The sequence below is a fragment of the Blennius ocellaris genome (assembly GCF_963422515.1).
Source record: "Blennius ocellaris genome assembly, chromosome: 3".
Taxonomy (NCBI): Eukaryota; Metazoa; Chordata; class Actinopteri; order Blenniiformes; family Blenniidae; genus Blennius; species Blennius ocellaris.
Window position 1 is genome coordinate 31,359,814 of NC_137652.1, and position 14,619 is coordinate 31,374,432.

General features: G+C 43.5%; 1 protein-coding gene across 1 annotated transcript in view; it reads left to right on the forward strand.

The window, feature by feature from the left end:
* The window catches only part of smc3 (structural maintenance of chromosomes 3), a gene marked incomplete at its 3' end in the record, with an annotated part of 37,110 nt that overhangs the window by 5,658 nt on the left and 16,833 nt on the right, over positions 1 to 14,619 (forward strand). The window contains exons 9-23 of the mRNA XM_080516826.1: positions 36 to 211; positions 454 to 534; positions 794 to 958; positions 2,428 to 2,549; positions 2,913 to 3,126; positions 3,293 to 3,396; positions 4,187 to 4,286; positions 6,906 to 7,066; positions 7,248 to 7,389; positions 7,580 to 7,730; positions 8,553 to 8,703; positions 11,433 to 11,586; positions 11,762 to 11,920; positions 12,740 to 12,847; positions 13,113 to 13,221. Coding sequence (XP_080372952.1) covers positions 36 to 211; positions 454 to 534; positions 794 to 958; positions 2,428 to 2,549; positions 2,913 to 3,126; positions 3,293 to 3,396; positions 4,187 to 4,286; positions 6,906 to 7,066; positions 7,248 to 7,389; positions 7,580 to 7,730; positions 8,553 to 8,703; positions 11,433 to 11,586; positions 11,762 to 11,920; positions 12,740 to 12,847; positions 13,113 to 13,221 — 2,097 coding nt within the window. The remainder of the gene's footprint in view (positions 1 to 35; positions 212 to 453; positions 535 to 793; positions 959 to 2,427; positions 2,550 to 2,912; positions 3,127 to 3,292; positions 3,397 to 4,186; positions 4,287 to 6,905; positions 7,067 to 7,247; positions 7,390 to 7,579; positions 7,731 to 8,552; positions 8,704 to 11,432; positions 11,587 to 11,761; positions 11,921 to 12,739; positions 12,848 to 13,112; positions 13,222 to 14,619) is intronic.

Here is a 14,619-nt window from a genome sequence, read left to right on the forward strand (position 1 = left end):
TTTACAAAACAAGCACATGCATGTTTATCCCCCAGAGGGGAAGCGAGAGAAGATCAATGAGCTGCTGAAGTACATTGAGGAGCGTCTGCACACCCTGGAGGACGAGAAGGAAGAGCTGGCTCAGTACCAGAAGTGGGACAAGATGAGAAGAGCGCTTGAGTACACCATTTACAACCAGGAGCTGAATGAGACCCGTGCCAAGCTGGACGAAGTAAGACGCACACGTTATACGTTCTATTAGGTCTGCATCGCATTTCGTTTGCGTTTTCAAGTATCTTGTTGCCAATACAATTATTATCTTTTTTTTAACTCATCTATAAAGATTAGTTAACTGTAAAGTGAGCGTATCTCGTTTTAGTTCAAAGGAATTTAAGATGATCCATATAGTACTTTTTTTTCTTTCTTTCCTGTGTGACTTTAGTAGTTTATATTTTTCGTTTGCGTTTTCTCCAGTTGTCCTCCAAGAGAGAGACGTGTGGAGACAAATCGCGACAGCTCCGTGATGCTCAGCAAGATGCCCGCGACAAAGTCGAGGTAAAGCATTTCATCACAAATGGTCGCATTCCTATCTGCATTTGACGTTCGGGGAAAATATTTAAAACCCCACATTGTGTGCATGCTAAAGCAATAATATTGCTCAGTTTTAAAACTGAATTGAAGTTGTTTGACTGTGCTCTCACATGAATCATAAAATAATATCACCGCTATGAAAGTAAACGTTTGTCGTCACACTCCTTTGAGATGACTCTCATCGCCTTTCTCTCTCTTTTTTTTTTTGTTCCCGTTTGTGTAGGAGACGGAGCGCGTTGTGCGAGAGCTGAAGTCTAAGATCTCTGCCATGAAGGAGGAGAGAGAGCAGCTGTCGGCCGAGCGCCAGGAGCAGATCAAGCAGAGGACAAAACTGGAGCTGAAGGCCAAGGACCTGCAGGACGAGCTGGCAGGCAACAGTGAACAGAGGGTACGGAAGCCTCCCGTCTGCGTCACTCTGCACACCTGCCCCCACCACACACACACACACACACTCTCTTCTCCTCCCCACTCCCAGCAGAGTGACCAAAAGAAGCAACATAAATGAACTGAATGTAAAATGTGTTTTACATCACACGGAGCAGTCATGGTTATGGTGTAGTTTCTGTGCAGTCGCCTCATTCCTCACTGTGTTCACTCTTTGTGACAGTTATGAATCACCATGTTTTGCATGCTGTGCTGTGTGGCACTCCACATTATGTGGGTAGTTTAGCACCAAATAGTGAACGTCGTCATATGTTCCAGTTCTTAGTATGTAGGGGATTGTCTGTTGGAAAGGATTTCCGTCATTTGTCTTGGTTTCTTTCATAAAGTGTTAAGAGTTTGGGCTGAAAACGGTGTAAACTTGTCAAACTGGACATGTGTACGGAGTTACTTGGGCGACCGTGGCTCAGGTGGTAGAGTGGTCGTCTTTCGGAGTGAGAGGTCGGAGGTTCGATCCCAGTCTACACCGGTCTATGTGTCGAAGTGTCCTTGGGCAAGACACTGAACCCTAAATTGCTCCCAGTGGTCGACTAGCACCTTGCATGGCAGCTCTGTCCCATTGGTGTGTGAATGTGAGCGTGAATGGGTGAATGAGCTGATATGTAAAGTGCTTTGGGACTGCACTCAGTGTGGTTAGAAGGCGCTATATAAATCTAGACCATTTACCATTTTTACTTCAATTTGAGATAAGCAACACAATGTCCAAGATGCCAGGAGGTTCCAGTACATTTCCATCAGTTCTCGTATGAGGTTTTATGTACACAGTTGGCATGGAGGACTCCCCATATGGCCTCCTGGTGACTGTATTGGCGTGCATGTGTGTCTCTAAAGATGATACTCATACATAACAGCTTTATATGTTCAGAGTGTGAATCACGATGGCTCTCAGGCAGCATGTTGCTGGTTGGATGGATTAAGCCCACCTGTCTAAGTGGTGCCACACCAGCCGAGCGTCACTGGAGCAAAATAAAAAGGTTGACAAGCTGCAGGCGGTGTTGGTCTGATGAGCTTTGAAGGTGCTGGTCCCAACAGCAGGAAGTGGGAGAGGTTGGTTTGTTCACTTTTCAGTATGAAATGTGATCGGTTTGCGATGCGACATCGTACTGTGGCCTTCCTCCAACCAGCAGTTTTATTCAAGCTGAGTTTGCCAGGGTAAGTAAACATTCAAAGTCACAAATGATAACATTTCTCTTTGGATCAGGCCAGTTTTACATGTTTCAACTGAAATCTGATGATGTGCAGAAAGTTGAGTCTTGACGTCCATCCCAGTGTTTCTTTAGACCATCTCCAAAGACTCGCCTAAACATGAATGGAATAGACATTTTTTTCCTTTCATTGTGATTCCCCCCCCCCTAAAGTAACAGAAGTCTTTCGTTTTGAAATGGATTGGAAAATCACCTGCTGTCGCTCTTTCAGAAACGCCTGCTGAAGGAACGCCAGAAGCTGCTGGAAAAAATAGAGGAGAAGCAAAAGGAGCTGCAGGAGACTGAACCTAAATTCAACATGGTGAAGGAAAAGGAGGAGCGAGGTATCTCCAGGTAGGCATGACTCTCCGCTATGGCTTCTGGAAGCAGCTGGTGACCTGGGAGTCACTCATCACATATTTAATACAGTTTGATAGCGAGGGATCAAGAGGTGAGTGTTCTTCTATCAGCTTGACAAATGGAAACCTGCTGGCGGGAAGGATGTTTTTTCAGGTTGTTTTCTTGAAGGATTAAAAAAATGAAAACATACCTTGTTCTTTCCAAACCGTTGACAATATATTATGACAATATAATATAAAATAGTTTATTGTTTAAGACAGAGAAGTGAACCTGCTTGAAATTAATTAATGATGTTGCTTTTTGATTGAGATAACAAAGATTGTAAAAGAGTGTAAAATCCCTCTGGCCTCCTTCCAGACTGGCCCAAGCCACACAGGAGAGGACAGACCTTTATGCCAAGCAGGGGCGGGGCAGTCAGTTCACCTCCAAGGAGGAGAGGGACAAGTGGATCAAGAAGGAGCTGAAGTCTCTGGACCAGGCCATCAATGATAAGAAGAGGCAGATTGCAGCCATCCACAAAGACTTGGAGGACACTGAGACCAACAAGGAGAAAAACCTGGAGCAGTACAATGTAAGACATGAGAACAGTGTTGCCATTGTACAACCACATCGGGATCTTTTGCCCGTAATAACAGAAAGCTTATTATTTTGATCTCAATTTGACCTACACATCCTGTCATGTCTTATATTTGTGTCATCAAAGTTCATTTCAATGATCTCCAACCTTTTGTGTTCAGAAACTGGATCAAGACCTGAATGAAGTCAAGACTCGTGTGGAGGAGCTGGACAAGAAGTACTATGAAGTGAAGAACAAGAAAGATGAGCTGCAGAGTGAAAGAAAGTGAGATGTTTTTAGACGTCGGGCTAAAATGAAGCCTGAACTTAAAGTCATTGTTTGTATATTTTTATGTGCAGACAAAACAGCACCTCCAACACTTCTGTCATGTTTTGTTTGTTTGGTTTTTTTAAAGATTATTGAAGGAAGATGAATTGTGCTGTTGTTAGTAAAATAAATCTTTAATTCTCTGCTATCTAACACACATTAAAAGTAATATTGACATTCTTTCCTTGCCATTTAATTTGAGATGACACTCATTAAGATATGAGATATTAAATAACATAAAAATAGGGCTTGTTCTTTAGTTGGCTTTGAAAAAAAGTTCATTAATTACAGCAAAACCCTGATTACTGTCATGAACATTACTATGAGGACTTTCCATCTAACTTATTTCCACTGTGCACCTTTCGAATAATTGTATTTATTCTCGTGGGTGAAAAGGCAAACAAATGACGGCTCCCATTGATTGAAGACCTGCAGCTGCACGCTGTTATTGTTCCTAAAACATGAACACTAACACATTCACCCTAATGGAAACAAGGAGGGGCCTGTTTTGGCAGTTGTGTTGCTTTGATTATTTAAATGTGAATATTTATTAGCAACCAAGAAAAAAAACCCCAATATATTCCAATGAATAGCAAGCTGAAATTCTCTATTGCTTTTGTTCACTTTTCTGTCGATGGTGTTATAATTCAGTGGCATTTTCAATGGCCGACTGCTCTTCCTGTCCGTACCTGGACTGCATTGGGGTTTCTGTCCTTGTGGTGACATCAGTGTGACGGTGTGTCTCCAGCTACCTGTGGCGTGAGGAGAACGCGGAGCAGCAGGCCCTGGCAGCCAAGCGAGAGGACCTGGAGAAGAAGCAGCAGCTCTTGAGAGCAGCCACTGGCAAGGTTCGTGTCACTGCGCATCACTGCAGCATTATCCACTTGCATAATGGAACTCCAGGATAGCCTGCGCTTCCGCCTGCACACCGGTGGAAGATATGTCTGTGAGCATGGAAATGGAAAATCTTCCTCGGGGGGGCTGATGGCAAAGTGAATGGCACTGCGCTAAATGTATTACGTGTACAGTGGTCCCTCACCGTGACGCGGTTCACCTTTCACAGCCTCGCTGTTTCGCCGATTTGATTTTTTGTGTGCAATTTTGCATGCTTTTTTTTTTTTTTTTCAAACAGCGCACAGTGTTCTGCAGAACCTGCACATTGTATTCTGTGTCGTGATTGGCTAAAGGACTATAGACCCTTGTCAACAACCTTCGTGCCTCATGTCTCATGTACACGAAGGCGTTGGACCAAATATACATCAAAGTCTGATCAACAGCAGTGAGACTCTGAAGTGCTGCATGTTTACAAGTTTTGTTCCTGACAAACCCACAATGTGGACAAAACCTTCTGCACCGACACAGGAACCTGCAGTCGCAGCCAGAAGGCAGAGGAATGTTTATGTTTTAAAATCTACCAAGGGTTGAACTTTGGGTGTTTAAACAAGAGAAATGTGAGAAAATGTTCATTCCTGTCTGAGAAAAGTGTATAAAGTGTGTGGTGAGGGGTTTTACAGCACATCTGCACATCTGCACATCTTTCCTTTTTTCGCAGAGTGATATTTGCAACCCATGATACATGTCAGAAACTTTCATACTTGTATTTACAAACTGAATAACGGTGAGAATGGAATCGGCACGCAATACTGCGGTGGACTCGCTTTGTGACTCAGCCAGTTGTCAGGATAGGTATATCAAATAGAATCATTCACTGGCCCTGCCACTGGAACCTTGTGATAGCATGCTACATTTACATATGACTCACTCCTCTCTGCCTCATCCAGTCATGTCTTCTGGGCATTTACATCAATCAAATATCATTTCTGAATAATGTCTGCTGAGATGAAAGGAGGCCGTTTGATGCTTCACAGACAAATCTCCTGCATTTATTTTCTTACTCTGCTTCTGTCTGACTCATCCAATCCAGTTTGAGAGACTCTTAATTTCTTCTCCCATTTTATTATTTTCATTGTGTCTTTACCTTGGACATTATAGAGATTATACAGATTTCTTTCAGGTTTGCCTATCATACTGCAGAATGAGTTAGTTTGTTAAAGCCACTGCTGAGGAGGTGATTGCTGCTTTGTTTCCCCGGAGGATTATTGAAAAGTTGCCAACCTGATAGGGTAGAAACATTGCTTTTTCAAAAAAGTTTTTTAACCTTTGTCCTGTTCAGCAGCTTGGTCAGACAATATGATTTGATTGAGAGTCTTCCAATGTCGGAACAGTTTTTACTCTTGCAACAGGAAGAGACTAAGAGTCTCCCCATGTTGCTGCTTTATTAGAAGTTGGCATGGCTGCTGTACATGACCGGGGGGAACGCTTAGAGAGAGAGAGAAGATTGAGAGGAAAGAGAGTGGGGGGTGGGGGACAACATACAATACCCTTGTTTGTGCTACATAGCTTATTTACAGTAATCACACTGATCCACATATTTTCCAACTGTTGTGAGATTAAACCAGCCTGAGCAGCTCTATCTAGACAGTAACATGATTTTCTAGATTAAACCAGCCCGAGCAGCTCTATCTAGACAGTAACATGATTGTCTAGATTAAACCAACCTGAGCTGCTCTATCTAGACAGTAACATGATTTTCTAGATTAAACCAGCCTGAGCAGCTCTATCTAGACAGTAACATGATTTTCTAGATTAAACCAGCCCGAGCAGCTCTATCTAGACAGTAACATGATTTTCTAGATTAAACCAGCCCGAGCAGCTCTATCTAGACAGTAACATGATTGTCTAGATTAAACCAGCCCGAGCAGCTCTATCTAGACAGTAACATGATTGTCTAGATTAAACCAGCCCGAGCAGCTCTATCTAGACAGTAACATGATTGTAAACCACCCCGGAGAGCCATGCCCCAACCCAAAAGGCACCAGACCGAGAGTGCAGGGAGCCCCCCCCCCCCCCCCCCCCCCCGATCTGCACCCCCCGGGGAGCTGGCCACCCCAACCAAGCCCCCCCCAGACTAGGAAGAACGAAGGCCCATTCGGGCCCGGCTGGAGCACATCCACCCTTCCAGCCCCAGGAGAACCGTATCCCACACCCTCCACCTTCCACCCCCTGATATGATGGGTATACACCCATACCCACCTCCCCCCAACACGCACACACTGACACACACACTTGAGGGGGAGATAAATGCTTCCGACCTCCCAGGCACACACACACATACTCACGCAAGACAACAGACACTCGTATATAGAGCACACACACACACACACACCCGGGACCATCTCCTATATTTCTGGCCCTGGGGGTCACCCTCAGTCAGCTGTCCATCCAAACCAGGAGCCCCCCCCCCCAAGATCCGGGAGAAACATTGCTAAATGGTGGGACATTGGTTTAGAACCAACCTCCCCATCCCTATTTCAGGCTTGTTAACATTACAAGTCGGCTACTAAATGACAAACCTGAAATACAGTGGATATTTTCTTTTTGAATTTCTCTTTTTTCTTTTTCCCCAGGCAATCCTGAATGGTATCGACAGCATCAACAAAGTCCTGGAGCATTTCAGAAGGAAAGGCATCAACCAGCATGTCATCAACGGTTACCACGGCATTGTCATGAATAACTTTGAGTGTGAGCCTGCCTTCTACACCTGTGTGGAGGTGACTGCTGGAACCAGGTGAGCTCTGCTTTCACATCTTGGAAGCTTTTTTCATACAGAACACCAGCATACAATTCACCTTTCGAATTAATTATCTCTGTACTTCTTCATTTTGCCTCCACTCAAACGAGAAAAGGTCATTGTTCGCTTCTTGGAGTCTTCTACCACGTTTTGTATTAAACATGTTTTGTTTTTTTAGGTTGTTCTACCACATTGTGGAGACGGATGAGGTCAGCACTAAAATTCTCATGGAGTTTAACAAAATGAACCTGCCTGGTGAAGTGACATTTCTTCCACTGACCAAGCTGGATGTCAGAGACACGGCCTACCCAGAAACCAATGTAAGCTCCAAACATCTTTACACCACATCCCTATTTAGGTAGGGGCGTTAGAGCTATATGTAACATATATTGTGTTTAAGTGTTGTTAGTCCAAAATGAACCCCTATTTTGTGGCTTATCCTGTAGCTAACTCCAGTAGTAATTCCATGTCGTCCTGTGATAAGATTAACTTGTTTATTTTGCCAAAAAGGATGCTATTCCAATGATCAGCAAGCTGCGGTACAGCTCCAACTTCGACAAGGCCTTCAAGCACGTGTTTGGGAAAACCCTGATCTGTCGTAGCATGGAGGTTTCCACCCAGCTGGCTCGAGCCTTCACCATGGACTGTATAACACTGGAGGGTAAGTTGAAATAAGAAAAACCTCACCCCTTTCCACAAACGTACCTAAAGATACCGGACATGAGAAGTCATTTGACAATCAAAACTAAAAGTGGCGCTTCAAACTAAAAGGTTACATCTGCGAGAACACACAGTAACGCTGATCAAGTTGTTTCAGGAATGACATTTTACAAGCTTGTCCTGCAGTTGATTGTTGATAAACGACTCTGCGAACACTCAACCAGGCCAGATCAGTGAATGTTGCCTTGCATGGCAGTTGTCCACATGGCTCAGTGGGTGTGACTGACCAAACCTGTAAAGTCTACTGAAGCAATGCAAATGTGATGTATAAGGAATGCCATCTTGCCATTTAATACTTTTGAGCACTTCAAAATAGCTTTACTACCACACAGATTAGTTCTTGTCTGTATTTAGTTCATATTGAAACTGTTAAACTCTTGAGTTGCATCGATCACTGGATCGATGAGATCAACAACATTTGTGGCGTCTTGCTGATGCACTTCTGAGGAAGTTGTTTATCAGTTGCGACATAAATGTTCACACATTCATACACGTTTGCAGCCATGCAAGTCTCTGTCACTTCAGTGGGGAGCAATTTCAGTGTCTAGCCCAAGGAATTGATGGAAATCAAACCTGCAACCAACTGATTGGGAGACGATTGCTCTCCCAGCCGAGCCATGCCGTCCATGTCAAGAGGCGTCTCTCCCAGAGGGCCCATGCATTTAGGAATTGTGGATATTGCTCAATAAAAGCCTGCAAATTAGAATTATCTTTAGTTGACTTACTCGATCAGGACTTCATTGTCATGTTTGCTGCTTTCAAGGCGACCAAGTGAGCCACCGTGGAGCTCTGACAGGAGGCTACTACGACACCAGAAAGTCCCGACTGGAGCTCCAGAAGGACATGAGGAAGGCTGAGGAGGAGCTCGGAGAACTGGAAGCCAAGCTCAATGAAAATCTGCGCAGAAACATCGAACATATCCTTTCCATTAAAACCTGATGAATATGGCCATGACAGTATTATTACAGCGAAATCTAGCAAGTTGGAGCTCAGGCACAAAGTGTTGGGGTATTATTTGATTGCAGAAGAGTTAGCTGGGCGAGTTTCTCTAACTTTTGTCTCCTATTACTGACAAAGAAATCTGAAAGCATTTCAAATGGGGGGAAAACATGAAAAATGTTTTATTCATTCTCTTTCTGTCGACTAAGTTTGAGATGAGTTTTTTGGACAATGAGTCATGCAGTTTCACCAAAGCTTGAACAGATTAAAATTTCATTAGCAACACACAATTTCTCCCACTGAGATTTATTGATGGGAGCATCACGGCTGAGTCACATATATATATGTGTGTGTATATGTAGTGAGAGAGGATATTTGTCTTTGAAAAGTCAGCTTTAGCTTCTGGGTGTCAAGAGTTTAATAGAATATAATGTAAGATTTAATGAACTACATGATATTTTTAAATCACAATTGGTGCAAGCATTCCTCTCATGCAGTCATTATAGACTATAATATAAAATCCATAACCATATTAGGGGCAACACACAACTTCTCATTGCCTCCGAATGCTTTGCTGTGTAAAATAAAGTGAGCACCTGCTGCCAGGCAGTGAGGGATGTCAAACGGCTGAGCTTTTCTTCAGGTGGGGATTAAACCCTTCTTGGTTATGCCGCTTCCTCAGAACGAGCAGGAAGCTGACTCGGCTGCAGCGCCGGGGTTTAGGTAGGTCAGGATGGATTAGCGTATGGAGGATCACACTGGCCAGAGCCATGACTCACTGCTGGACGGCACGCCATCATGTGGTTCACTTCTGCTTGGCTGTAATTAAATGTGTTTGCGCACCTGTATAACGTAGAACTGTGGTAATGACTTGCTGCCCGCCCTTCACTCCTGCAGCACTGAGTCACAGAACAGTTCAATCATTTAAGAGCCTCTTGTTGCTCACTCTCCATTGCCATCCTGTCGATAAGCAGGGATTACAGCCATCTTAAGATGCCATCCTGGATCTGCCCTGGCACTCCATTACGCTGCACACCATGACGCTCAATTCAGTCCCAATTGGGATCCATTTTTCTTTCATGTGATCATTCACATTACGTTTTAAACTGGACGTCTTCTCAGACTGCTGTGTGACTCACTGTGTCCAGCCCAATTCTCAGCCTGGATAGAAATCATGTTAAAACTCTAAACCTAATATATGCATAATAACACGCCATGAACACATGAATGCATGAAATAAAGAAAGAAAAAAGTAAGAGCATTTGGCTCCCTAACTGGGGGATACCAGTCATATCTGGCAACACTGTTCAGACCGTGTAGATCCACTTACAAGAGGCTGTTAAATACGAGCTGACAGACAAAATCTCGACAGCATGAGGAGGTATTGTAGGTTTCACATGGTCACTATACAGGTCGAGTATGAGTCACTGAGCATAAATCAGGATTGAGTCGCATCTACCTGCAATGTGAACATGCTCATCGATTGATGTAAAAACATCTTGATTTTTCGTCTTTTCTCAGCGCTATTGAGACTTTTTGCTAAGTTACTCTGGTTACAACGGAATCAATCAACTGATCAGAGGATTTCCCATCCTGGGTGTTCATTGTGTTCCATGTAATCTCAGAGCAGTGCCACCCTCCTCAAAGCTCAATGAGCCGGCCTGTTAAGTTCTCTTGATGAGTACGTGCCACCCTTCTTAACCTTCTACCTTCTACCTTGGTATCAAAGATGGCGTCGCCGCTCGTCACATCATTGAAGCACTTGGGACTAAAAAGCCAAAGGACTCCTTGATAATGTTGCCTTGAAGTGGGGTGGAACAAAGGCAAGAATTGTTGCTCACTGTTACCACATTAATGGTCAAGTCGGTCACACAATTGATGATCATGAGTCAGGAGACAATTACCAGACAAGTGTGACATCAACACTAATAGACACAAGGATAGTTATTAGCAATGATTGTGCTTGAATGAGTTTTTGCTTATCACAACACGGTATCACTGTCCTGGCTCACTTTTCCTTTTAATGAAATAAATAAGAAAAATGACTGCTGCTCTAAAAGCCTGATGTCTAAAATGCTGATGTTGATAAATAAATGGTTCACCTTGTAAAATTGCCTTTTCAGCTGTAGCATTGTAAAGGTCACAGATTTGATGAGAAATGATTGAGCAGGTTTCAGATGTTTTACCAGTTTTGGAAGAGGTTTCATATCCGGCAGTTTCTATGGCTCCCTGTCAATCAGCGTCATTCTTCTCTTCCACATTTTCCAGCTCTGATTAATACAGCACTTCTGATATGAGGTGACTGTTGGGAAATAATAATAACTGTATTTATAGTTGTATGGGAATGGCAGCTGGTGGCAAATACAGATATATTCATTCACACATCAGTGCATTTGCATGTAAAACTAAACCTCAAGTGTGTGTTTTGCACTGTGAGATAAACAGACTGGACAAACTAACAGAGGTCTACGAACCTTATGAGGTACATGACAGGATGTCATTCAAGTCTTTTGTAGGATAAATGTAGCACTACTCATGTATCAATGATGATAAGAATTTTTGGGCACATCCTCCAATTCATTCTAGAAAAAGATAGAAATACAGTCTGAAGTTAGTTTTGTCAATTGAGTTCCCCAAGTGTCTTCTGAAAGAAAATAATATTACTCATGTGTCGCCTACAGTGTTGTCCTTAACTGTTGTTTTTACGCATTAACAATGAAATCGACCAGCTGATGAACCAGATGCAGCAGATCGAGACTCAGCAGAGGAAGTTTAAGGCCTCTCGAGACAGTATTCTGTCAGAAATGAAGATGCTGAAGGAGAAGAGGCAGCAGTCGGAGAAGACATTCATGCCCAAGGTTAAAAGATGCTGCTGTTGGCAGAATTTAAGTCAAATACATGGTCAAGGTTGAAGGCCACTGAGAGCAAAGTGAATGAAATATTTACTGCTTTCCTTGAAACGTGTGGTCCTGACGGTGTCTCTGTGTGCTGTCCCCTGCTGTCCAACCCATCGTCCCTGTCCATCCTCTTCAGCAACGGAGTCTCCAGAGTTTGGAGGCCAGCCTCCACGCCATGGAGTCCACCAGGGAGTCCCTGAAGGCCGAACTGGGCACAGACCTGCTGTCTCAGCTCAGCCTGGAGGACCAGAGGCGCGTCGACGACCTCAATGATGAGATTCGGCAGTTGCAACAGGTCAGAAAAATCCTGCAAAACCTACAGCACACTTTATAAGAGTTTGACATCAGTGGCATTAGTTTTATATCCAGTGTACAGGCTCCTCAGCCTGTTCTGCTGAAATCTCAATGTTGGATACCGAATATAAGACCCTGAATGTTAGACCACTCCTTTTTTCTGAACTATTTACAGGGAAGAGCCTGAAAAACAGCTTTGAGAAAACTATTGAAGCTGTGACGGTGCAGCCACTCACACATTTACATCCAGCAGAGCACAATAATGCCAGTTGTCTGTTTCCATTCATTCTACATGCATGTACATTGAAACGATGGGACTGAGGTGAGAGTAGCAGATGCCAGCTGTGTGTGGGATGCTTCTCTTTCCCTTCCACTGCCAGATGCTCCTGGCTCTGAACTCCAAGCCGCTCCTGCTAATGTTGCACAACAGCTTCGCCTCCACATCATGTGTGGTTCTGCACTGTGAGCAGTTAACAGATTATATTACTCTGAGTGGCGCCGGGCTTTGTTTTCACGTGGTAATGGAACAATTTATTGGACTCAAGTACAAACACAAAAGGGGTTGTTGGTTCAGCTTTTTTTTTGGCATATTGTTCTGTTTTATGTTTTTATGGGTAACGGCAGCTATGGCTGGTGATGATGAAACCGTACATTGTATGTTGCTTTGTTTGTAGGAAAGGAGACTTTGTCCGAGGCGGCAAACAATTCAGAATCAATGTATTCATTCCTCAGTTTTCCAGCCTGATGACACCATTTCATCAAAGTAAATCTGTCCCAAGTTCTTCACATACGTAACGTGTGTGTGTTTGTCCACTCACAGGACAACAGACAGCTGTTGAATGAGAGAATAAAGCTGGAGGGCATCATGACCAGAGTGGAAACGTACCTCAATGAGAACTTACGGAAGCGTTTGGACCAAGTGGAGCAGGTATACTCTTCATAACGTGGCTCAGTGTAACACTGTTGTATAACCGTTTGTTTTAATCACCTCTGTCATGTAAATTAAATACGTATGCATTTCATCCTTTTGTTGCCAGCCAATAGATCATTCAGTTGGCATAATGCGCTGACGGTGTATGTTGTTGTTAATAAAGAGTGTTGAACTCGCCGCTTCCATGCAAACAAGTCACACGAGGCGCCTTTGAATTTGCACGTCGCTCCTTCTTGACGTCGTCTCATTTGCATTGATCCAGGAGCTCAACGAGCTGCGAGAGACGGAGGGAGGCACGGTGCTCACCGCCACCACGTCGGAGCTGGATGGCATCAACAAGCGCGTCAAAGACACTCTCTCTCGATCAGAAGGTACGTGTTGGTGTAAAGACCTGCGGAGCAAACGCACCATACCTCCTCCTTCCTCCACGGAGCTTTACAAAGGCCAGCGAGGGTTGGGAGGGAGGTTACTTGAAAACTAATCAGTTACAGTTACAAGTTACTTGTCAAAAACGTAATTGGTAACTTACTCTAAATACTAAAATAAAAAAGTAACGTACCAGAGTACTTTTAGTTACTTTTGGATTACTTCACCAGCAAACAGAAAAAGAAAGAATAGACTGTCTGTTCAGTGTGTTGACTCGTCTTGTACTCTAATTACTCTGAACAAGTTTAGAACGAAATCAAAACTCAGTAACAATCAGGTGTCGAACACTGATTCTCTCTCTCTCTCTCTCTCTCTCTCTCTCTCTCTCTCTCTCTCTGGCAGCATGAATCACTGATTGATAACTAACAACCTGCTACTCAGTCAACCAGCAGACTGGTTGACTGGTGACTTATGTCACGTGTCGCCCCAATGAATCCTAAAACCTGAGATCCTCTAAACGTATTGAGAACGTCTTCCTACCATCACCACCAGTACTGGTACTGGTAGGTTACTGGCAGGTTATGAGCTAATAAAACTAGTTGGTATTGGCAGGTTACTGGCAGGTTATGAGCTAATAAAACTAGTTGGTATTGGCAGGTTACTGGCAGGTTATGAGCTAATAAAACTAGTTGGTACTGGCAGGTTACTGGCAGGTTATGAGCTAATAAAACTAGTTGGTATTGACAGATTACTGGCAGGTTATGAGCTAATAAAACTAGTTGGTATTAGCAGGTTACTGGCAGGTTATGAGCTAATAAAACTAGTTGGTATTGGCAGGTTACTGGCAGGTTATGAGCTAATAAAACTAGTTGGTATTGGCAGGTTACTGGCAGGTTATGAGCTAATAAAACTAGTTGGTATTGGCAGGTTACTGGCAGGTTATGAGCTAATAAAACTAGTTGGTATTGGTAGGTTACTGGCAGGTTATGAGCTAATAAAACTAGTTGGTATTGGCAGGTTACTGGCAGGTTATGAGCTAATAAAACTAGTTGGTATTGGCAGGTTACTGGCAGGTTATGAGCTAATAAAACTAGTTGGTACTGGCAGGTTACTGGCAGGTTATGAGCTTATAAAACTAGTTGGTATTGGCAGGTTACTGGCAGGTTATGAGCTAATTAAACTAGTTGGTCTTGGCAGGTTACTGGCAGGTTATGAGCTAATAAAACTAGTTGGTATTGGCAGGTTACTGGCAGGTTATGATCTAATAAAACTAGTTGGTATTGGCAGGTTCCTGGCAGGTTATGAGCTAATAAAACTAGTTGGTATTGGCAGGTTACTGGCAGGTTATGAGCTAATAAAACTAGTTGGTATTGGCAGGTTACTGGCAGGTTATGAGCTAATAA